The 24,093-nt window shown below is 33.7% G+C and overlaps 1 protein-coding gene across 3 annotated transcripts in view; it reads right to left on the bottom strand.

Annotated features, from left to right (window-relative positions):
* LOC149808379 (heterogeneous nuclear ribonucleoprotein L-like) overlaps positions 1–23,819 on the bottom strand; it is an 82,170-nt gene extending 58,351 nt beyond the window's left edge. For 2 of the 3 annotated variants that reach the window (XM_089976409.1, XM_089976417.1), the window contains exons 1-3: positions 23,699–23,819; positions 17,218–17,247; positions 3,131–3,249 (exon numbers count right to left, since the gene is read on the bottom strand). In XM_089976409.1, the coding sequence (XP_089832535.1) occupies positions 3,131–3,249; positions 17,218–17,247; positions 23,699–23,776 (227 nt within the window). In that variant the 5' untranslated portion in view covers positions 23,777–23,819. The remainder of the gene's footprint in view (positions 1–3,130; positions 3,250–17,217; positions 17,248–23,698) is intronic. The other variant, XM_089976425.1, reaches the window with a different exon arrangement.
* Between the last annotated feature and the right edge of the window lie 274 nt (positions 23,820–24,093).

Below are 24,093 nucleotides of genomic sequence, written 5' to 3'. Positions count from 1 at the left end.
ACTTCAAATTGTCAACTGTACTAGAAAAGGGATGCACTATGATATTTCCATTCCAGAATTTGCACCTATTCAACTTCAGTCACTACCAAATTTAACTAGCATTTTCTATTAAATCTATCCTTTATTGAAACAAGTTCAACATATTACAAAATTATGAATTTCTGAAGGTCCCTTTGTAAAACATTTTAGTCTGTTACAGCATATACCGTAAATTAGCAATTATAGCACACAAGTTATCCAAGTTTTCCCTATCACCCCCACCCCAGCAGGACATATATGTCCTCATGTTATGCAAATTGTTACTTGTATTACCACTTTGTAGTAATATTTTTAAAGACTCATTTCCTATTTCAAACAATGGACCAAGTTCAAAATAGTAAATGAGTCTAACCTGTTTTACATCTAGATTTTTTGAGGTTTAAAGACATAATAATAACAAGATAAGATCAACATAATAAATATACTGTAAAGCTACTTCAAAAATAGCTGTTAATACATATGATACTGCAGTTTTATAAAAATCCTTTGTACATGTCATAAAATAAACAGCACATACTGCAGTCAGTAGGCATCTTTAAAATAAAAGTATAACTTGCAAAAAATATTCCTGCATATAGAAGTATTTTCTCATTTGTCCCTGTCTGCTGTGGATCCCATATTGGCTGTTCAAGCAGCACAATATTTATTCAGGACCAGCAATGAATGTGTGCAGTGAACTCCTCAGATGGTTTTGATAGCAATGGGGTAGGAGCAGGCATCTTAAAATGTTTTAAATAATGGAAATTTTCATCATAAAATTGAATTTTTTAAATATAAAACAATTAAGTACAACAGAAGTACATAAATTAACATCGTATTCTTTATTTCTCTAAATTATAATATGATTTTCTTTTAACTGAAATGAATTATATCTTTTGTTTCTTCACTTTCCATATATTTTGATTACCACAATAAAATTTAATGTCTTGTAGTCAAAGTCATTTTGTACTAATTGTCATAAGTGATAAGGCAATTTAGCATGTGTTAACCAGTTCTTTAACATACTCTATAATTTAGTTAAAAGATAAAGACCTTTCAAAACCAGAAGAAGTGACACTAAAATTATTTGTGGACTTACAAATAGATGCTCAACTTTCAAGGTCATGACTTTACTAAATAATGAGTAAGGATATGGATGACATTATCCAAGTTATTCAATGACATAATGTAATATTAAGTTCATTTGTGGCAAATTATGAAACTTTTAGAAAATAGTTCATTAACTGAGATTATGTTTTTCATCTGCAATTCTGACAAATAAAAGGATGAAATGCAACAATGCAGCAACATACTATTTAAAAAACATTTATCAAAAAAAGAAGAAAAAGAAATGAAAGCTAGATGTTTCTTGTTGGAGAAATATTTCTAACATAAATTAAGGAATTATCCTACACTTTTTATTTACAAATTTTCAAAGCAGAGTAAATGGGAAGATAAAAATATGTCCTTTTCTTACCTGGATAGATAGAAAATAGAAATGACAAATTTATAGCGCAGCACCCACTTAAGTTAAAGTTTACTAATCAAACTATATTTCTCTTACCCAGAAATACACGATGTAAAAATAAGAGCAACTTGTGGATAAAATGCAAACTTCATTTCTCATCACATTAATACAATATGAATGACAACTACAACTACTATAAAATTAAAAATATTCTGCAAAAGCGCCCAAGAAAATGCACCCTCCTGGCCTGACCTTTTGGTAACTAAGTGGATCTGAACCAAAATTTGGCAATATGGAAAACTTATGCAATTTCCACCCAAGGATATGTAATGTTCCATTCAGTGTTGAACCCCATTCAACTTTTCTCAAGTTCTTTCTTTGGGGAAATCAGACTGTCAGAATTGAATTCACCATTAGCGATACCAATAGCCAATTTCATAGCCAGGCCAAAATGGACCTAGCCAGGCACCATGTAATTTTACATTTTATTTAAAGTGGTGTGTCCACTGATCATAAGATTTTTTTCAACTTACATTGTAATATGTGAAACAATCTTTTCTGTTAGTGGAAATGGCTGATCACACAACTATGTCAGTGCAAAGATGAGACATGTATCAAAGGTAGTGCACCAGACATTGGGTGTGCGGAGCACAAAGATAACAGCTAAGTGAGTAATTATCAAGGGACAATAGACCATTCCAAGAGCTCTCCTTGTTTATGAACAGCATAGCTGCAAATCTGAATTAAACAATTACATGTTCTTTGATAACAATGGAAATGTAGCCACTGACTGTTACCAATTTCCATGCATTTTTTTTTGTTACTGGATGCATATTTTACTATGTGGACCTTTACCCACCAAACCTTTAAAAAATAACAATAAGATCCAAGTCATAGATCTAAGCTAAATAAATAAACCAGTCTAAAATTAATTACTGGACAAACTAGGAAAAGTATGCAGGCTTAAAAAGAAACAAAGACAGATAAAGATCGAAAAACAAAAACTGAAAATATTGAACAGCTGAGGATCAGAAGAATGCCCTTTCATAATATAAACAATGCATATGTAGAATTTCCATCAATGTTCAGCCGATTCCTTGACTGACATCACAGCTATAAGGGAAATCAAACCTTCCAATGCAAAGTATGCCCTTATAAAATAATATCTATGTAATAACATATACATGCACACATTTGTTTTGACAAGTTGCTTGTCCAATGTTTTACTTGTCCCATTTGTTGAGTTCATATTTACCCCATTTTCCCCAAGTCTACTGTCTAGAATGTTGTACAAGGGCTGCATAGGTAATTATGTGTGGCTATAATTGTATATTTTTAAGATAGGAAACAAAGCTGATGCCGATCAAACAGAAAGAAAAACAAAAAGGACAGTAAGGAAACCTGATAGAAAGTGCTTTTTTTGAAGGCCTTGCAATACCTTATTACATGTAAGGATGTTCAGGCAAAGGGAGCTAATTTTTCATTAACAAAAGTTGGATTTGCTGGTAGATACATTTAAAAAAAGAAAAGAAAAACTTACTGTAGTAATGCCAAATGTGTTGACAGTTGTCAATACTTCATTTTCTGATGCAGTTTTAGAAATGCTTCAAAATAATCAAATAATGGTTATGTAAATTCATTTACCTGATAGATCCAAACTGCTGTAAAGCATTTACAATGTCTGCTTCTATGGCTGATTCAACCAGACCTCTAACATGGATGACAGGGGATGGTTGTGTTTTGTGTGGGTCATCAAAATTGTCCTGTGGTGTAGAAAAAAAGATTTAAAACTGCCAAAAGAAAGCACAAAATTCGCCACTCTAAAACTTCAGTATGCGATTTGTGACAAAAGCATTGCAACATTTTAATTTTCATAAAGGCATTTCTGCAGTCTGATTCAAAACCTGTGGAAAATAGTTTGCAAAAAAGCAATAAGGCTCCTTAACACTCTCCGAACATGCAAGTGTATATATAATGCTAGTAATAAATCATTATTTAACGAGGGTAAGAAATGCAAATCCTATAAAATTTAATGAGGGTAAGAAACGTTGAAGCAGATACTTAATTTTCACGATCAATGACTGAGTCAAAATTGAGACAAGGTTCATGAGTACTCATTATGTTGAGAAACAACTGATATACATTTGTCTCAGCAAGTCTTCAAGAAACTCGTAACAAAGTGAACTGAATGTAATGCTGTCTTTACAAAAGATGTCACTCACAACAGTGTATCACTGATTCAATGCAAACATAAGTTATTTTGACATGCTCTTGCTTTCTTTCTGACACCATGATCAAAAGTCCCAGTATTATTAACTCAATAATAAGTAAAATCATTCAGGTGTCTTGAGACTGCTTTGAATAAAATTTTTGTTTTGGTGTCTAAAAATAGTAGGCAATCTGAAAATTTGAATAATTTGACTCATTGTGGAGTTGATACATATGGTCACTATTCATAATGGTGTCAAAAATGTAAGAAATTAAGGCAGATTGGGGTCTTTTCTCCCAAATCTTCTGCATTCCGAGTTACAGATTAGAATGGACATTTACATAGATGTCAAACAAGACACCATGAACAAATATTGGATTGGAAAAGCCAAAGTGTAAGTAACTGACAAAGGTTTGTAGTTCCACCATGTCATCACTCTGTATGAAATGGCATTTACTGGCAACTCAGCACAATAAAGACTACTGTGTTCACATCATAATTAAGTCACAATTTCTAAATTTTTGCAGCAAATATATTATACTTCTCTCTGTTCATAACAAATCTATAAAATAAACACCCAAGTACATCAATTATATACATATAATTTCATACATTCACTTGTCTGTTTCTCAAATTTCTCTCATGCCAGAAATCTTTCTTCTTATAGTAATTACTGCACTTTTTCCTGATTCCTTCTGAGCTTCGATTTTTCCATATGCAGCTTCTTTTGTAGGTGCAGTTCCAAACTCTTCCAACTGCACTTACCATAAGTCAGACCATTCTTGCAGAGGTCACAAAATGCCAGTCCTCTAGTATTCAATTTTTTATAAACTGACCAACTAAATTTCTGTCAACGTTTTGCTCCAGCCATTCCCATTTCCTTACGTTTTTTAAAAACCTGTATCTAAATCTTTTTTGTCATGGTCTCTCTCAACAACTCAGGACACCATGTTTTGCAAGCATGCTTCTTCTTTCCATTGCCACCAGTTTCCATTACACGAAGATTTATTGGATGAATTTCAACCTTTGACCAATCAGAATACTCTTTACGAGAGTCCTGTGCTAATTAAAATACGGAACAAATAATTTACAAGGGTCATTGTGGAATGGAACCGGATAGACAGTATTTTAAAAAACTATCGGAGATGATATACAAAAAAATATATCAAGAAAAATCTGATTCAAAGCAGAAGCCTGCTTTAAAATGGAAAAAAATCACGTCTGAACATAGATCAACTGGACTGGAGTGTATTCCATTTGCAGATGCTAAATATATGCTGGAGACGGTGAAGTAATATATCCTGGTCTATTGTGTTAAATGCTGCAGACATATCAAGGAAAAAGGGAGAACTGTAATCTTTCCGCTATCCAAAGCAGAGAGGTCATTAACTACTTTCAGTACTGTGGCAAGGGCGATATGCAGATTGTACATTGCTAAGAAGACTGTTTGAATTCAGATGAGATACAAGTTGGGATAGAACAACTTTTTCTAAGATTTTTTTAAATATGAATGGGAGATTAGGAACTTAGCGGTAGTTCTTTAAATCACTATGGTCGAGTGTTGGTTTCTTCAGCAGAGGCTGTACAATGGTAGTTTTGATAAATGATGGGAATTCCCTGGATGAGAGAGAAGTATTAATAACATCAGTTAATAATGGCAATATTGGATCTAAGCACTCAAGCAGCAGTGATGTTGGAATTGGATCAAGTTCACATAACTTTGGTGCATTCTTCATCATGACTGTACGTACTAAATCCATAGAAACGAGTTCAAATGCTACTAACAGTTGCTGCTGAAATTCTGTACTGCAACTGTATGGTGACGAGTCAATTGAAATTGTGTTGTCAAGCTTATCTTTAATGGTCTGCACTTTGTCACGGAAGAAATTTGCAAACAGGTCCAATTAAATGGTTAGAACAGGTTACATTAAATGAGGACCACCATTTTTTTAATATATACATGTTAGTTGTATTTTCTAATGGGATTTGACTGACACTTGAACTTTCTAACATATGATCTAAACATTATTTAACACATTGTTGATTGTACTGCACACAAGTAAGGTGTCTTCATTTAAGCAAAATTTATAATTTTCTTGTTTTATTTTCTCTCTGTGTAAATCCTAGTCATTATCGACAGATCACCTAAAAAAAGTTCACTTGTATGCCAAATTTCAATTTATTTTCAGCCCTCCCCCCCATTGTTGTCAACGATATTACCTTGGTTCAGAGGGTGTTAAGATAAAAGGATAGTACTTCATCATGAAAATGGCAACATTTTGTGAAAATTGGCAAAAAAATATTCAGGCTAGCAATTCTTTTTGGTGACAACTTTTTTTTAAGCCAGCGCCGCCAACCCTGCTACATAGAATCAGTGACATTCAAGGAGGGTGTACATATGTATATTCTGTGTGAATGCTTATGCCAGATGTAGTATAATGGCTGAACTCTACTTTGTTGAGGTGACCTAATAAAAAACAAGCTAAAATACATAAACTCTTTAAAATGTATTGTCAATTTTTTTTAAATATATAAACTGCATTCCCTGAAAACATTACATAAGTGATTAAAAAAATAACTTGTGCAAAACTACTGTCTAATAATTCTGTCTCAATTTCAACTGAACCTACACTCCCTGATCACATGCATACCCACATTACCATTCATGCCGTTGTTATATAATGCCATTAGTAGTGTGCTTGGCCGAGATCATGGGTATCTGTGCAACTGACTGTTCTTAGAGTGAAAAAATTATAATAAAAGCTTCTTATAGCAGGTATATAAATGCAGTAATAATTAAAAAATAATTCCAGCATGCACAATCAGCTATCATAATTTTGCATCCATTGATGACAGCAAAATAATTAGAAAATCTGGGCTATTTTTATATTGCCATTTTGTTATCATCATCATCATCACTTTTCTTGAAGCAGCTCTGTGTAATTTTATCTAAGTTACAAGCAACAAGATACAGCGTTATGAACTTATTAAAGACAAAATAACATATAATCAAAAACCAGAAAAACCTTTAAAATTTTGCGAACTTTAAGACCTGGAAATATTAGTCACACATGTAACTCATGTTCACTGAACAGTGTACTATTTATTGTCTTGTATAATTACGACAAAAACACCAGGAAGGAAATAAAAGCCCACAAATACCAGAAGAAAATAATAGCCCACATATAATAAAACATACTAAAACCTTTGTATTACACAGATGATGCCTGTAATAAAGGTTCATATTTTGAAACTAAGTCATAATTTCAATGTAATGAATTTCGTGTCGCTATGTTATATGTGGAATACATTGGTTCACATGGAGACCTTTTATTGTGATGATGAAATAGTTCTCTACCTATCACAACTGCAGCACATGAAACTTCCTTACATCATTAAAACATGCGCAGATATTGCCATTTGAATGTAAGCACTCGCTATGTCGGTGGATTTCCAAAGTTATTTGCAGAACCAAATGTAACTACAATAAGAGGAGCTCCAATTTTGTTCAGGTAGCTTTAGTTTCGTCTAAATCAAGGGTAACAGCTAAATTAGACCATTGTAGTAACTTTAATGCTAGAATTGATGTTTCTGAAGGGATGTAGATTTATATAGGCCAGGTGAATCTGTAAAAATGATGGTTACATGGCTGCCGTGTTTCTTGACCAACATACCATATTACTGTTTTTGCAATATAAGAGCTGCATTTAACTTAGGACTGAGTAATGGCTTTTGTAATTGTACTTAATGCAGCAAAATTTGTCCATGTGCAGCAAATACTATGCTGTTTTGACTTTCATTTTTGGTAAAGCCAAGACACAACCCTTCATTATGTCTCTGTTATCTCATGTTATATGCAGAACTGTTTGACATAAACATTAGTTTCTCCCCGCCCATGTCTTATTTTAATTTTTTTGAATATTTATAGATCATTTGCCATCTTAGATGTGATTCTGTGTCCAAGTTACATGCTTAACAAACGTAGTTTTTAAACAAAATATGGTTAATTTTTTTCACAGATGTATACATGACCAATGAATACTGGCAATTAGCACAGATCAGATTAAATAATAAAATGTTTCTGAACTTTTAGGTAGGAAAAAGTTAATACTGTGTCTGTTCTGCTAATAACAATGTCCAATTACATGCATGTATGTTTGTTATAAGTCAAGTTGTTCCTTTACATCCAGTTTCACTGAAAGCTTCAGATAAAAATGTGAAATGAAATATTCTGTATTATTATGCTTGTTTGTGCCTATAACCATTTGTAATTTGTGAAAAAAGAGGACACCAAGTTATATGCACAACTTTTTCAATGTATTGTTTTTCTTGTCATTTTTAAGTCAAAATATCAATCTCTAGAGTCAGTTTTATAAATGTTCATTAAATATATGCTCAAGGGTATGCAACCAGTGATTAAAAAATGTTGTTTACATACATTAAATTTCTGGCATATATGTAACACTTTGGGAATCATGATCTCAGCCAAGCACGGGTATTACAGATATGTGCATAGAAAGGAGTATTATGGAACCCTTGTACAGAAGATCACAAAGCCAAATTTTTGTCTGTATACATTAGTATTCCAATTAATTAATTTTAAGGAACACCGGTATTGATTATTCTGTTATAATTTCCTAAATCGATTTCAGCCATCATGAAGAGAACTTTCTTGTTTTTACATTTTATTTTAAATAACAAGTCAACATTCTTAACCAGCTTTTCATTCTCTCTCTGTAAAACACACACACACACAACCCATTTTAATGAAACCAATGGCTTTCAATGCTTAACAATAATGCTGACATTTTTCAAACTTTACTTTATACACTGTGTACTTAGAAACTTTTATTTAATTAACTACCAAAACATGTAAAATTTACTACAAAAAGATTGAACTAACTGCCACATAGAAACTGTTGTTGCATGATACAATGTTGTTATAAATTCAATGCATTTTGTTGGTACCAAAGAATAACAATCACTGAAAGAAAGGATGTAAACAGGCCAAATAAAAAATATGTGTGGTTCTGGTTAAAATGGAATCTTTTTAGGGTAGTTGGGTATAAACCTTTATTTTTTATGGGTCTGGCTGGATTTAAATGAAGCATAAAGAAGACAATAAGCACCATTTGCATTCCAACTTTAACTTCAATACCCGTTAACAAATTAACCCATGGAGATTTTTATCACTTTAGAATGAAATTCGAGTAGGGAACACATTTTGAAAGCTATTTCTGAATACATCCTAACACATCAACTTCCAGGTGATTTTCAAATAACCCAATGCCCAGGTGTGTTAGAAACATAGTTTTTCATTGGTTATTTTGCTCGCGCATGAGCAGAAGGATAAAAGTTGGAGTGTTTATTTTATATTATGCTAAACGGACCCATTATGTTCGTATCAAGACCACTCTTTATTCCAATGCCCATCTTATCCTACTTTTTGCAAAGGTTTGTCTGCCTGTGTGCAGTCCATTCCGGTCTGGCACCAAAAAGTCTAAAATCCAGACACAAAATTGGATTCCGACCATGGGCGAATTTTGGGTGGAAAAAAATTGGGTAAAAAAAAAAAATGAGGCTTTTCCTCTGTATTTTGTAGTCCAACTTGAACTTCCAGATTTGGTATCATTGTAGAGCTATGTCTACCTTTCTATAATACCACCCACTTTAGTATATCATACGTAACCTTGATGACACAGAGCTCGGCAGTAGGCTACTACCTCCTGCCATGTAAACTTGTCAGCAGGGGTAAATATGTTAAACCTTTGTTAACTTTTCTTCTCCACAAATTTTGTGTCTTCTTTTTCCACCACCCCTCAACCAATTGTTAAGATCAGAAGAACACATGTACTTTGTTATTTGGCACCATGAAGAATAAGATTATACTGTTACTGTTTCTCATCTGTTATCTTTAAAATAAAATTACTCAAGAGAAGAATATCAATAATAAAGAAAGACTGCACATGAACCTAAACTACTGATGATTACTGCATATTTGTGACATTCTTCTATGACCAACATCACTAATAATGCAAGAAAGAACAAAATAAAGACATGCACAATTTCAACAGAAACAAAAGTGAACAAATACTAAAATATATGTAATGAATGTAAACAAATATATTTTGCCAAGATATTTGGTAGCAGGCTTTTTAAAATTTATGTAATATATTCACTGTAATATACATTAAAAAGTCATCCAAGGTGTATCTATCTTTAATATTTATATATGATGATTTAGGAAACAATAAAATATAAAATAAAATAAATAAAGTTTTTGATCTGATAATCAGGCATAAAACCTGCACCAAACAGGTCTTCATTTTCATGCACAGGTATAATATCCTGGCAGTTTACTTGTATATACATGTTTTGGTTCCCTCTCTTTATGTACATTTACATAAAAGAACGTCATTTGTGGACAGCAATAACTAGCAAGAAAAACAACTCCTGGTAAATAGGAGACAACGCACTCAGAAGGATTGTTCATAGATGTACATCATTTACACCCAAAGTTCATCAGTTCACAATGTGGAGCCCATAATTCCCTATTTGTGAACTGTATAAGATACCTCACTTTCTGTGAAGGGATTGCCTTTCCATGGTTGGTATTTTACTATACAGTATTTAGCTGAATGTACACTTTTATGAGTTGAAATGGATTGTAGAGAAATAGTTTTCAATGAATTCATGTGAAATTGTGCACCGATTTAAAACAGAACCATGTGGTGTTTTTATATCACAATTATCATCATCTAAAAATGAGTAAATCATGTCTTTACTCTGAATTATTATTTAAAAAAACTACAATGGCAATATACCTCCTTGCCAGAAAGGGAAAAAACCCATATGATGCAAAAAAGGGAATATGCTAACCTGGTTATGTTTTTCAAAGTATGTCCAGGGCTGAGCAAATCCCACAGCCCGATGTCCCAGACTAGTAATTTTTGAAGTCAGACAAGTAAAATTTTCCAAGTCACTAGTCTGGGACAAGTGCATTTTAAAAAAGTCAGGCTAGTCCCTATTTTCGTGCTTTAACCACTATATCTGCCTTTATTTGGCCAATCATGCCCTCTGGGTGTACTGAATACTTGATTCTACCCCTCTTCGTGTATACATTTACATCCTTTTACCGCTTGACTGCATATTGGGCTAAGCGACCAAATTATCGGCAAATCAAAACACGTCAAGGGGGCACTCACCAATTAATATGTACTTTAGAGAGAGAGTGACATATGTAAGGTGAAGTAGTTCACATTTAAAACATGCACAATGGAGAGAATGTTGGCATACCTATATGCTACAGTAATGTAATGTGGATGATATTTCTTTGGATATTGTACTTTTGGAAATTGTACATGATTTAAGCACATTGCTAACTAAAATGACTGCTCCCTTGTGTTAAAAAATCAGCCTGAATTAGTCTAAAGTACACTATACACAGCAGCTATTAAAATAGGGAAAATGAATTTTGCCAGACTAGACAATACCAGCTTCTGAAAGTGCAATGAATGAATTACCAATTATATAAAATGTAAAAAAAGTTATCGGCTCTTTTTTTTAATACAATTTACCTCTTAAGTTCAGGAAGTGAAAATGACCAAGTAGAGCTAGCACTTTTTTGAAAGGTGCACATTTGAAGTAAGGCCAAGCTGTATACTCTATAACCCATAGCACACCCATCAATCATACACCAAAATAAAGGTAATTAAAGGTTCTTTTAATTATACCTAAGATAAACAAGGTCTTTTTTAAATAGCCAGTATAACCAGTGAGGAAAGCTGGGGAAATTCTTTTTCTTTAAAATCCTAACTATGGAAAATACAAAACTGTAGATCACCACCCAAACAAAAGAAAGCCAGTATGATCAATTAGCGGTGTTGTAAGCAGTTTTGTTGCAATGAGTTTACTCAATCTAGATCATATCGAGTAGCTCACTATGATTTTAATCCAGCGAGTCAGTGTAATTAAATGAATGAAAGGTACTTTACCAACATCAGTGTTGGTTTTCTTTATGAACTGATTAAATGTCAGTAATGATTCTTTAATTAAAATTGATTATACAGATGATTAACTTCCACCAGCGATATTGTGTTTGAAGCGAAACAATTACGCTAATGAGTTGTTTCAGTTTGTATTTAAAAGAAAAAATTGATGTTATGATCACTTTAGAAGTAGTTGTCAAGCAAGCTGATAGTTACTCTGTGGATAAAATGAGTTTGCTAAATTATTTTCGCAAGTAAGGTAATAACGGCGATTCGGCGAAGGTAAATTTGTTTGAAAATGGAGGGATAAAAAGTAAGACGGATACTGAGTGTGCAGTAGCTATTTCTGAGTGTGAATGAGGATTTAGTTCAATGAACTTAATCAAGACTTCTTTAAAGGAGACCAGAAACCAATGTAAATATAGAATAATAATAAAAGTACTATAGCAGAAAACCTTATTCTGAAGTATCATCTGCGACCGTAATGCCAATATTAAGATATTGGCCTATCTTCTAGGTGCTGAATTTCCGTGACCTCGTATGCAAAATTTCCGCGCCTATTCGGTTACTTTCGGGATGTGACGTCATAGTAGCGACTCCAGCAGCCCAAGTGGGATTTGCTAGAGTAAAAGACAATACCGTTTTGCGTTGCTTAGGGAAGTAATAGAACATTAAGAAAAGCCTGTGGACAATATTTTTTTTACTTTTCCGAAAGATAAAGGCATAATGAAAGAATGGATACATTATTACAAACGAGTCGATTTCAATGCAACACCATACAGCACTCTGTGCTCGTTACATTTCTCAAAGGACTGTTACGAGAGGGATTCTGAAAAAATGACAGCTCAAGGATACGCAAATGCTAGGCTTAGACTAAAAGTTGGTGCTGTTCCAGACATAACGTTGAATATTTTAAATCCTGGGAAAAAAGCTAAACGTGCGAGTTACGAAAATAGGCAGAAGGCCGAGTAAGTGACCACAAAATGCAACAATCAATTCACAGATCTTTTATCTATACCAGCAGTGCTAAAAATAAATCTGATAGCCCGACACCTTGGGCACCTCTGGTTTTAGTTCCGGCCCATCCTGTATTCAAAGTGAGGTGCCCATCAGGCTTGTCGAAACAAAAATTGTTTGCCTGAGGAAACTTTGATCGCGCTGGTTAAATGAATAAATGTATTTTCAAGATGTTGACATACATGCCTTAACACAGCACAATCTAAATCAAATCATTACTGTCCAAGGTTAAATTTAGTTTTGATTTTAATCAAATGGAGGCTTTGCCAAAAATAAGATTCTAAACCTGTCGTGTTTCGAGAAAACACAATTTTCAGTAATTTTATAAAAATTACAACAAAAAAAAAATCATTGTATACATGTAGTATGTATAAACGGTAATCTGTAATGATTGCAACTGATATAAAACTATTCCTTGTGCAGTTTAAATAGCAGCGATTAAAAGAAAAGAGGTCAAAGTTTCACATTAAATGGCTGACAATAGAAACTGGGGTGGGGTGACTATTGACCCAACCCCTTGCCCCAGTGTGCGAGCGCCCATGGGACGTACCTTTTCTCCATGTGATACGCCTTATTATTCCCCCAGGACAAGCCCATTTTGCATATTCTGGTCAGCTCTGGCTAAATTGCAAAATAGCTAAAGTTTTGATTTAAGTACGCAAACAATAAAGCCGGTGTGACTAATGAACATACTCCTTATCCTTGCATTGATCTTGTGAAAAGGACTGCCCTTCGGACATACTTCAAAGAAACCATGTTCGACAGTGTGTGTATGTGTAAGCACCAGCAATTGATTGCCAAATAAATGATGCCTATTTTGTTGTTACTTATGATGCCATGGATTTCAGGTTTAAGTCTTAATGCATGTAACACTGTTTGCTGAACAAAATATTTATTCAGAATTAGTTCTTTAGGGCCACATATACTGCATGGTATATTTTGTTTTATTCCTTGTAATTTAATCATGGTAATTAAACTTTACATATACGGTAAAGGAATGTCAGGTGTTAACTGGTCGAGTTTCTTTGGCAGAAATGGAGATGCGATTTTGTTTGCAGAGAAAATTTCACAGTGATCATTCATTTAAGTTAATTGGTGACAATTTTATTCTTTTAATTTTTTTATACTATAGTACTGTTGTAGTTGTTTAAAAACATTTGAAATTTACTTGAGTAATGTTTAATTTTCACTTTCTATTTACTGAAGAAGAAAAAAAGAAGAAAAAAAACTGTTGTGTGATATTAATTATTTCGTCCAGTGCCGGATTTAGACGTGTGTGCGTGTGATTTGAATTTTTAATGTAGCTTTAACAATTTTTCAGTCATATCACTACGATGTCTGCAGTGTGGAAGTTTAGACTGGATTACATACGTTATATTTATTTATAAATGGTTTGGGGTTGGGTTTTTTTCTTCTGACAAATGAAAATTGACAGACATAATGTAATAATCGGGACTTTGCTGCGAAAAATTTAGAGATATTACGAGATCGGGATGTAGATGAGGAAATACCCCCAAAATCGGAGGTTTTTCTCCCGGCTTGAGAGTTGACTGGTATGAACTGTCCTTGCTTGTGGAATTTCAGTCAGGGCTTGAGTTTATTTAAGTCACCAGCCCGGGGCCTGTGCCTAAAAAAATTCTTTTAGCACTGACCAGTACAGTACATAAACTATTATATCAGACTGCAGATTCAAGTTTTGAATGCGCAAACCAAATGTGGTCTCCTTCCGTCTGCCTCGCTCGCCTAAGTTTATGTTTGTATTCGAGGACTGGCTAGTATGGCGTCACGGTACCACGTGATCTGTCGTCTCATCAAAACTCGGCAATTTACGGAATCGAGGTATCTTCCATGCAATAAAATTACTACCCGCTTACAATATTTAATTTATAAACATGACAGTCGAATTAAAATCTGTAGAGAATTAAATACGTAAAAGGAAAATTTTGATTTCTAGTCTCCTTTAAGTAATTTCTTAAACCAAAAGAGTTTACAAATGCTAACGAACATTTCTGCAAATGGACCAGAGCTTGAGGACTTTAATCCAGACACAGCTATCAACTGCTGGCTTAGTGCTGGTGCACGTGGCATACATATACATGGACATATTTTCAAACCCATCAGATAAAACATATACATGAACCTGAAGAAGCCAAACGTATAACAACCTATGTTTTTGAAAAATTAAATTCTTTTAAGAAATAATTATGTTGTATATCGGTCTTTTCTTTGTTTTTTTCTTTGGATTAAGCACATACGTCTCATCAAATCTCGGCAAGTGATTACCATTTTGAGACCAGTGAAAAATAAGGTGGGACTAGTGACGAGTAAGGTGGGACTAGTGAATTTTCTGAAACCACTTGTCCTGGACCAGTGGTTAAAAAAAAAAAATTTGCTCAGCCCTGATGTCTTATGTAAATAGGGTTGAAAAACATTTGCCTCCTCATCAGCAATGCTGGAGAAACTGATTGACTGCTCTACTATCTGGTCAAGATTACATAATGGCTGCCAATAAAATCCCAGGGCGATTCTCTGTAACACATATCTCAACTACTGGAACACCTAACTTCCCTGTCCACTGGCATCAATGTAAGATTTGAACACCTTGTGTTTATATGTACGTCTAAACACTCCTATCCACTTGTCTCTGGATCATGCACAATGTCAAAACAGTATTCTGACAATGAGTGGGTTGGAATCTGGCATATATTTTTTGAAGTTTCAGCTTTGTTATTTCATGGTAATTTTTAACACTGGCACTAAGCACTTGCTATGTACAGATGAAATTCCATCTTTAACCTTGAAATACTTTCATTATGCTAAGCACACATTTGTTTTTATTCATAATAGTACATTCTTAATATACTTGCTGAACACTTGAAACAATTATATTTTAGTACAAAAACAATCTTTGTTTCTGTTGTGGCCATATTAGATGTCCGAGTAGCATCATTTTCATTTAAGACCAGCTAGACTATGGAATAGATCTGTGTGCAAAGTTTCATGGCAATCCTCCAAGCAGTTTAGGAGTAGCAATAACTTGTGCTAATTGACACTGAAACACTGGATGAAATACCATCTCTCGAGTTCTTGTAATCTTGGACCAAGAAATCTAAAAATCAAGATAACTGCGAAATTCACTTAACCCTTTACCTCATGCAAGCGTCTTTGGACGCCTCTACTCCATTCGCATGGAAGCACCTTTTGACGCCTAATGTAAACACCTGCCATTCTGAGCAGGGTTTCGTAGCGCCACCTTCGGTGAAAAAACCCTTATTAGATACCACAATCATTTCTGCAAATGACAATTACGTCAGATCATGTGGTCACTGTTTATGCACTGTTCTTAGCAGGTACTGAATGACACCAATCATGACCAAGTCAGACATGTTGATACTTGGTTTATCACATACACTAATTCAAAGACATGAAACAAACAACTTGGAAGATTTTCAAAATTTATGTAAAATCCAAATAGTACAAACACTCTAAAACAACCATTCGCTGTTAGTCTATTCCAGTGATTCTCAAACTGTGCCGCGAGAGATTTGCAGGTGTGCCGTGGGAGTTTTGAAAAATATTTAAACTTGCTAGCGTTTTGAAACCTTGAACATATCGAAAAATTAAATGGTAAATCAATGTTGCAAAAGTTAAAAGAAGTAACATGACTAGTGCAATCAGTTCAAAAGCAATCAAAGTAATTCTGCCATTTGTGTCTTCATGGTTTTGTGAGTTTGGATCTTCAGCATTGACTGAAATCAAATCGAAAAAGAGACAGACTTCTTAAAATCGATGATGAAATGTGCGCATGTTTGTCGACTTTGGAGCCTCGCTTCAATCTGATTTGCTCTTGAAAGCCTGCACATCCTTCACATTAAATTTAAAATTAAATATATATGTAAAAATAAATAAGTTCTTCACCACACAAATTGTTAAATCTTTTCAGGTGTGCAGTGAAATTTTTAGATCTTTTTGGTGCACCGCAAGACAAAAAAGTTTGAGAAACACTGGGCTATTCAAACATACCAAATTTACTTCCTCCAGTTGAAACAATAAAAAAAATCAATGGGATTGATTCCTAAATACAGAAAGAATTTTTAATAAAACATACAAAATCTGAAAACATTTTGCAATATTTTCACGATCAGAGGTTGAATTTTCTTTCTTTAGAAACCAGAATGAACCCTGCATCCTAATAAAGACCTTGCAGCTATATGCAGTGGCAATCAAAATTCTGAGTGTTGCCACAATTTACCCTCATAAATCTATCAGTAATCCAAGTTTAAACTGTCTAGCTCTGACAGTATAGGACTACAAAGACTTCACTCACATGTATACATACAAATGTATCACAAAATCCCCCCACAAATTTAAATGCACCAGGGTAATCATTAAATATGTACTTATCCCATCTAGGTCTTCTCCTCTGTCATATACAAATTCCTTAATGCTGCTTATTTTCAAATTAACCTATTTTTTTTTTGAAAAACAAAACCTTCTGTAGGAAATGGAGAGCTTACCTCAACTTCTAATTTTGGGCTCATCTGGAACTAGGTTTAAAAAGGAGAGAATAAATAAAAATAAGCAAACAGGTAGAATGGCAAGGTGGAATCAAGGTAAAGAAGCACGTTTCAATTCTAAATCCAATTTAGGAGACACGATGCTTACTGCATCTATTATCTGAAATCAGCCAATTCATCCTACATTAACCACTGTTTGCATTAATGAAAACAAATATTTTAATCTTTTTAAAAATATTATGTACCAATGGCATAATTTTTGTGCTTATCTTCCTTTCTAATTATACCATTCCATTTGTTATTCAGAGTCATCATGAATCTAATTACTATATTGTCCTCATACGGATATTGTGATAAGCTCCTTCTATTCACATCTCCTTTAAAAGCCCTGGCTGAAATTCACCACACATGGTAAACTGAACAGACATTATGCCAGAAGGTAGATCGCTCCGCCTACCGAACACGTGACTTGATGTCTTAACCTCCGACAAACATTCTGTGAAAATGGCGGGCATGATAACATTAAAAGACATACCAGACGATACTGGTGAGTAATATTTGCCATATGAAACAACAATGAGACAGAGACAGAAAGCGAGAGCATTTATCCATCGCTTGCACTTTTCTAAGTTATGTCGGTATGCGGAGAACTCGCCCCCGCGTATCAGGAGAAGTTGCCCCCAATTGGTTGGAGAAGTCGTCCCAAAACTTGTCACCCAAATAACCTTTTTATAACAGAATTAAGTCATCTTTTACGTGATTCATATTTATATCTTTATATATACATGATCACAAAAGAGATATTAACTAAATTAAAACAATATCATAGTAATATTTATAAGGACGAAATTAAGTCTGTATATAATCTAATGAATGACAACAGTATAGTGATTAAAAAGGATGATAAGTCAAACACTATTATTATTGTGAATCAAGAAGATTATGTTAAAAATGAACATCAATTAGAAATTAAAAAAAAATTCAATATGCATTAACGAGATCGCTAAAAATAGTAATTCTGTATGTGAGGAATGTGATACTTTCCCTTTTAACATACGTACACCTCAAAAATAATAATTCTGTATATGAGGAATTTGATACTTTCCCTCTTAACCTAAGTACACATCATATTACCCAAAACTCATACAAATCCTGACCATACTTTACCTTTAAATTTTCCAGGATGACCCATTATATCAGGTTGTAATTCATATACTGAAAACCTATCCAAATTTATTGATAGTGTTTTACAACCTTTAATGAAATCACTTCCTTCATACATTAAAGATACAACTACTTTCATTAAAAAGTCTATTCCACATCTATCTGATAATTTCAATCCTGGTATCATTAGATGTAACATCACTATATACCAACATTGCGCATGCAGACGGTATCATTTTCTTGATAACAATCTTAATAATAGCACACTATCTAGCTAAGATATTTGTAAAAAAAATAAAAACTTATCTTGTAAAATAATTATTTTCAATTTAATAATACGAATTACATATTGATAATGGGTATTAATATGGCTCCTATATACTCTTCCCTTTCATGGGTGAATTAGAAAAGGATTATATTCAAAACGAAAAGTTTAATCCATCTCTTTGGTTCAGATTTTTAAATGACATATTTATGATCTGGAAGCATTCAACTGAAGAACTGAAAAAAATTACTGATCGCCTGAATCATTTTCACCCGATGATTAAAATTTACTTATACTGCATCTAATACGCATGTTTCATTTTTAGATGTAAATGTAATGAAAAATATTGATTACACTATCTCAAAAATATTATTAAAATGCATCTAATGATTTGAAGAGCTGAGCAAAAGGGATATATAACACTTATTTTTCGTTAAGTACAGAAACGGAGTTGATCAATGGAAAAGTTGAAAAATTACAAATTTTATAAATTTATTAAGTTAATAAGTTATTAAGTTGAAGAAAAACAACAATAAATAAAGCCTTAACCATGTGGCTGTATCTCAAAATTGCTATATATGGTCCTTGGGGTGACTTCTCCAGGCGAAGTGGGGCGACTTCTCTGAACTGTTGCGAAATTGTAAATATATACAATAGCCGAGTCGATATGAACAGAAGCAGCTTGTCAGAGAAAAATGGCGGATATTAAACAGTGCCTGGAGGTGTGTATAATAGCACTTGCTGATTGGTCAATTACCCATGTGCTACCCATCTAGGAGATGGGTAATACTCTTTGGGGCCCTTATTGTGCAATCACCAGTAAACAGGACATGGGTGGAGTGAGGCGGAGTCCATGTCAAATGTGCAAAACTTGCAGCTACAGTCACTTTTGTCTCGCTGGTCCAGGGCCAGTAGGATTATGAAATTGACTGTCAACATTAATTGAAGACCGGTCCAACCACACAGTCTGATGTGCAAACATTCACTACTTTTTTGATTACTGTTAAATCCTAGAAATACTTAACTAACTATAACATTACAAAATTTTCAAATCACCTATCATGCGTTCTATTGTTGGATCCTCTTTGAAATTCAGTGCTGTAGCTAACTACAACATTAAATATAAATGTTCTCAAAATGAAATATGTCAAACTTCCAAACAATATATAACACATTTGCCATTCAAAGCTTGCTCAAAGAAATACATGGGAAAGACCCATAAAATCAATCTGTACTCAGTCAGTAGCCCAAAAATTAACAACTCACATGGCAGAGTCACTCCTCATTTGAGAGATTTTAACATTTGTACTGTCAAAATATTTGAAATGGTGTAGGAAAGCAGGGGTCAAGCTAGACTTGAATTTTAGGAAGAAGCGACTTCTTTTGGGACAGAACAGGAAAAAGTAGAGCTAAACAGGAAGTGGAAGCAAAGCAATATACACAATATATATATCAGGGGGTCATGCTACCAGGCAAAGTGGGTGACTAAGTTACATAAAAAAAATGAAAACGTTGCATTTTTCTGTTAGAAAAGTGAAAATGACTTTGCCCTGTGATTTTTTTAAAATGAATATTGTTTAACTGTAGCTTCTGAAATACTCCCATGCCGTAGCCAGTTATTTCAGGTGTTGTGTTGTAGCTCAAGGTGAAATGTAGGCATCAAGCCATCAAATAGCTTATGTTGATTTCAGTTGCACCAACACACAGTCTTTGCACATTCACATGTCATAGCTGCCAACCCCGGAATAAAAAAATACTGACTTCTTGTGACAAAAATACTGATTTTCAGGAACAAATACTGATTTTTTAAATTTTAATGCATATGTAACTATTTACAACACATACAACCATCAGTAAAGTAGGAGAGTGCTTTACATAATTATTTAATGTCAAAGATGCATGTGTTGTACCATGTTCCATTCGGGTGCCCATTCAGAAGGTGCAAGAGACTCAGACACAGACTTTTTATAGTAGCCTTTTCCACACCTTATTTTTTCCAATCATTATCAATTTGAATGTTTCAACTTTGATTGATGATCTCAATTCTATGTGATTTTCTTATTGAACTGTTTTCGTTCTAGCATACGAGTAATCCTTTGCGATTTTACTGTCTGGAAAACGTGTGCAAAATAAATCACCAGCAACACTAGTAACTGAAAGAGGAAGGTTAATTTCCAAAAGAAAATTAATAAACCGAATTTCGATCAAATTACATCAAGGTTCTGTCTGGTATTTATATATGTCGCAAGTTCAGGCTGAGTTGTGTATGATGAAGCAGCATGCTAATGTTTATTAGCTTTTTCGTGCTCTTTATTTCATAGGCACTTAATAGTGAAATCATGTAACACAATTTGCAAAGTTTTCTCCTTTACAAGATGTTTTCACAAATCTAAACAAGACAGCACAATTGTCCTTCTAGTTCTGTTTTCTTGTCTTTCCTGGAGAAAATTCTGAATATTCTGCGTTCCTATTCAACATGATTAGAAGTTGAATATTACGAAAATAGATACAGTGACAGTGGTAACTGTTTGCGAAATCCAATATGGCAGATAAAGACAGGCATCGTAGCCTCGATTTCAAATGAACCAATCATATTGTAGAACTGTATTCCTATATACATGTCATACATTTCTATCAGAATGGAACCGAGTGCCCGTTCTAAACTGAAAAATTGCAAAGAATTTTTAAAATATTTTTTAAAAATAAAAGACGTATTTTTTGCCAAAAAACGTACACCTGTATTCAGGTCCAAAGTACAGGACAAATACGGAAAAAACAGGACACTTGGCAGCTATGACATGTATGTGTTTTGATAGCTGATAGACCATTAATCCTTTCCTGAGTAAACTATAGCAGAAAAGTGTTATGTATGTCTCTGTTATAGTCACTATCACTGGCCGATTTCTGCAAGTTATCATATGATGACAAAGAAACATACAAATTATTTTTGGAAACTTAAACAATAGTACATAAATGGCAACTTGTGTTTAAGAATAGACACAGCAGCCATAAGATTTTAACTGCCTCAAGTGCATTATTTTCTTCAAAAATCATTTTGAAACCATAAGTAAACCTGTCAGGGAGAAATAATGACAGACATCACTGTGTCTGGGAAGTACCACCCTGTGAGTTTGCCTGTTTTCGTAAACATGGGCAAATATGTTAACAAAAATATTCAATACATAAAAAGCAAAGTCTAAATATTTTGTTTTCAAAGATTTATCATTAAAATGCAATTATGTAGGTCACAAATGTCTGATAATGCACTGTCAAGAATTTGATCCACATGACTGAAATCCTTTACAGAATTGTGGAGGCATTCAATGTAAGTTATTGTCTATTTTTTTCCCCCATAAATTTTAAAGATATGAAAAAGTGACCAAAACTATTTTACTATAATTAAAATATAAATCAGCACTTGTTTACTAAATTGTGAATTCATATCAACATTTACATGCAAAAGAACAAAGTAATGATTATGCAATATCAGTTTTAAGAGCAAGTTTAACTCGTGTATGATGCGTCATTATGGTATTTCAAGCAAAAACGATGGTGGCAGCATGCTGTGAATTTATTTCAAAAGATATAATGAGGAGGAGTTTGATTTTTATGTCTGAACACACAAATTATGCATTAACCATTAAATTGGAAGAGGAACTTATCATTTCAACATGTGTGTGACTCAAGAAGATAGTATTTCATACAAACATCGGGGGTAGGGGTGGGGGATAGCGGCACAGAAAGGCTTCAGAAGTACCTAGAAACATAGGAAAAGTATATTTATTCTTGTATCTGAATGTTCATCCAATATTTCTATATGTGTGATTTGGATTTGGATTTTTTTAACATAGCTTTAACTATTTTTCAGTCATATCACTATGATGTCTGCAGTGTGACAGTTTATAGGGATGTCTAGCACAGGGCATCATGCCGCAGACATGTAGCATGATGTCCCACCCAGTCACATTATCCTGACACCAGGCAGACCAGTCCTAACACTAACCTCTTAATGCTGAGCGCCAAGTGAAGCAGCTATCAGTACCATTTTTAAAAGTCTTTGGTATGACTTGACCGGGGATTGAACCAACAACATCCTGCATCAAAAGTGGACGCTCTAACCACTAGGCCACCAGAGCATTCAATATATAACCACTAGGCCACCGGAGCAGTCAATATATTTCCATATAATCATACATATAATAAATATGCAAATTTCCACTTGAAATAACAAGGCAAGATTTTGCAAAAAGTGATCAAGACCATAATAAAAAACAGTGGATGGTACATGTATTTGAATGATTCCTGTGAATTTATTGGAAAAGATATGAAGATGAGCTCATTTTTCTTCAAGATTCCATTTTTATTTATTCTAGAATTCTGAAAAAAATCACCCCCTGTTGTTAAAGTATGCATTGTTGTAGATGTGTCTGTATACTTGTACATAAAATATATATGATCTTTTATGTCTAACATACTTTTACTTTATATATATATTTTAATTCAGATATGACTATTAGTAATAAATAAAGAAATCTCATCTTTAAAATGCAAACATCTTTTTGTAATTCTTACAAAAACAAAAAACATCCGTATACGTTTTGTGTACTAATAAACATAATATTATTCCTCCATCTAATATTGTGTCTCAAGTAGTTGATCAAAATGGTTAGTATACTTGCATTACTCTGACCAAGTTTCCATGCACGATTTTTCCCGGAAATTTTATTTCCCAGATGTAAAAGGAGGGAAAATGACAAAGCACCGGTTCCTTGGGACAGACGCATGCAATCTTGCAAATTTTTACCCAACTCAAAAATGCTGTTATCTAAACTGATAATATTCATTTTGAATAATGCATTTGAGAACATTAGGTACCGTAGAAAATTTTTACGAATGTTTTTTTCACGCGGTAGCACCTTACTTTGAACGCTAGTGATGCTCCCTCAAACAATGCGTGCTGATTTCTTGAAGCGCAAAACATTCAGTACAAATACTTTAATTGTACCTATATTATGAATAGCATATTTGTTTAAATAACAATATCGTATATACCATGCTGCCAGACTGAACTCCGTGGCCAGAATCGTCTGTTCTTTGCCGCTTCGTCATGTGCCCATCATAATTCGCCATTTTGCTGTTTTTTTGTTCACAAAAGCCGGTTAAATTGAAGGGAAATAACTCTTTCACTCAATTACATTAGCCTGGTTCCCTGGCTTCCAATAATTCTCCGGACGCGAAGCCAGGTAATGCACCGTCGAATGATTGATACCGGTGAAGAAATTGAAGATGGCCGGAAAATACTCTCTCAATAAAGAAATAGCATTAAAATAGTTACATCCAGCTGCATTGCCAGTGGCTTTTTCGTTGTATTAGTGAAAACTATGTCAGTCATTGAAGTACTGTTTGTTTAAAGTGTCACTATGCTGTACTGTAATTTTTAGCTATTA

The sequence above is a fragment of the Sinohyriopsis cumingii genome, chromosome 1 (genome assembly GCF_028554795.1).
Source record: "Sinohyriopsis cumingii isolate HCF-2022 chromosome 1, ASM2855479v2, whole genome shotgun sequence".
NCBI classification, from domain to species: Eukaryota; Metazoa; Mollusca; class Bivalvia; order Unionida; family Unionidae; genus Sinohyriopsis; species Sinohyriopsis cumingii.
The sequence above is the reverse complement of the archived record's forward strand: the minus strand, read 5'-3'. Positions and strand labels throughout refer to the sequence as shown.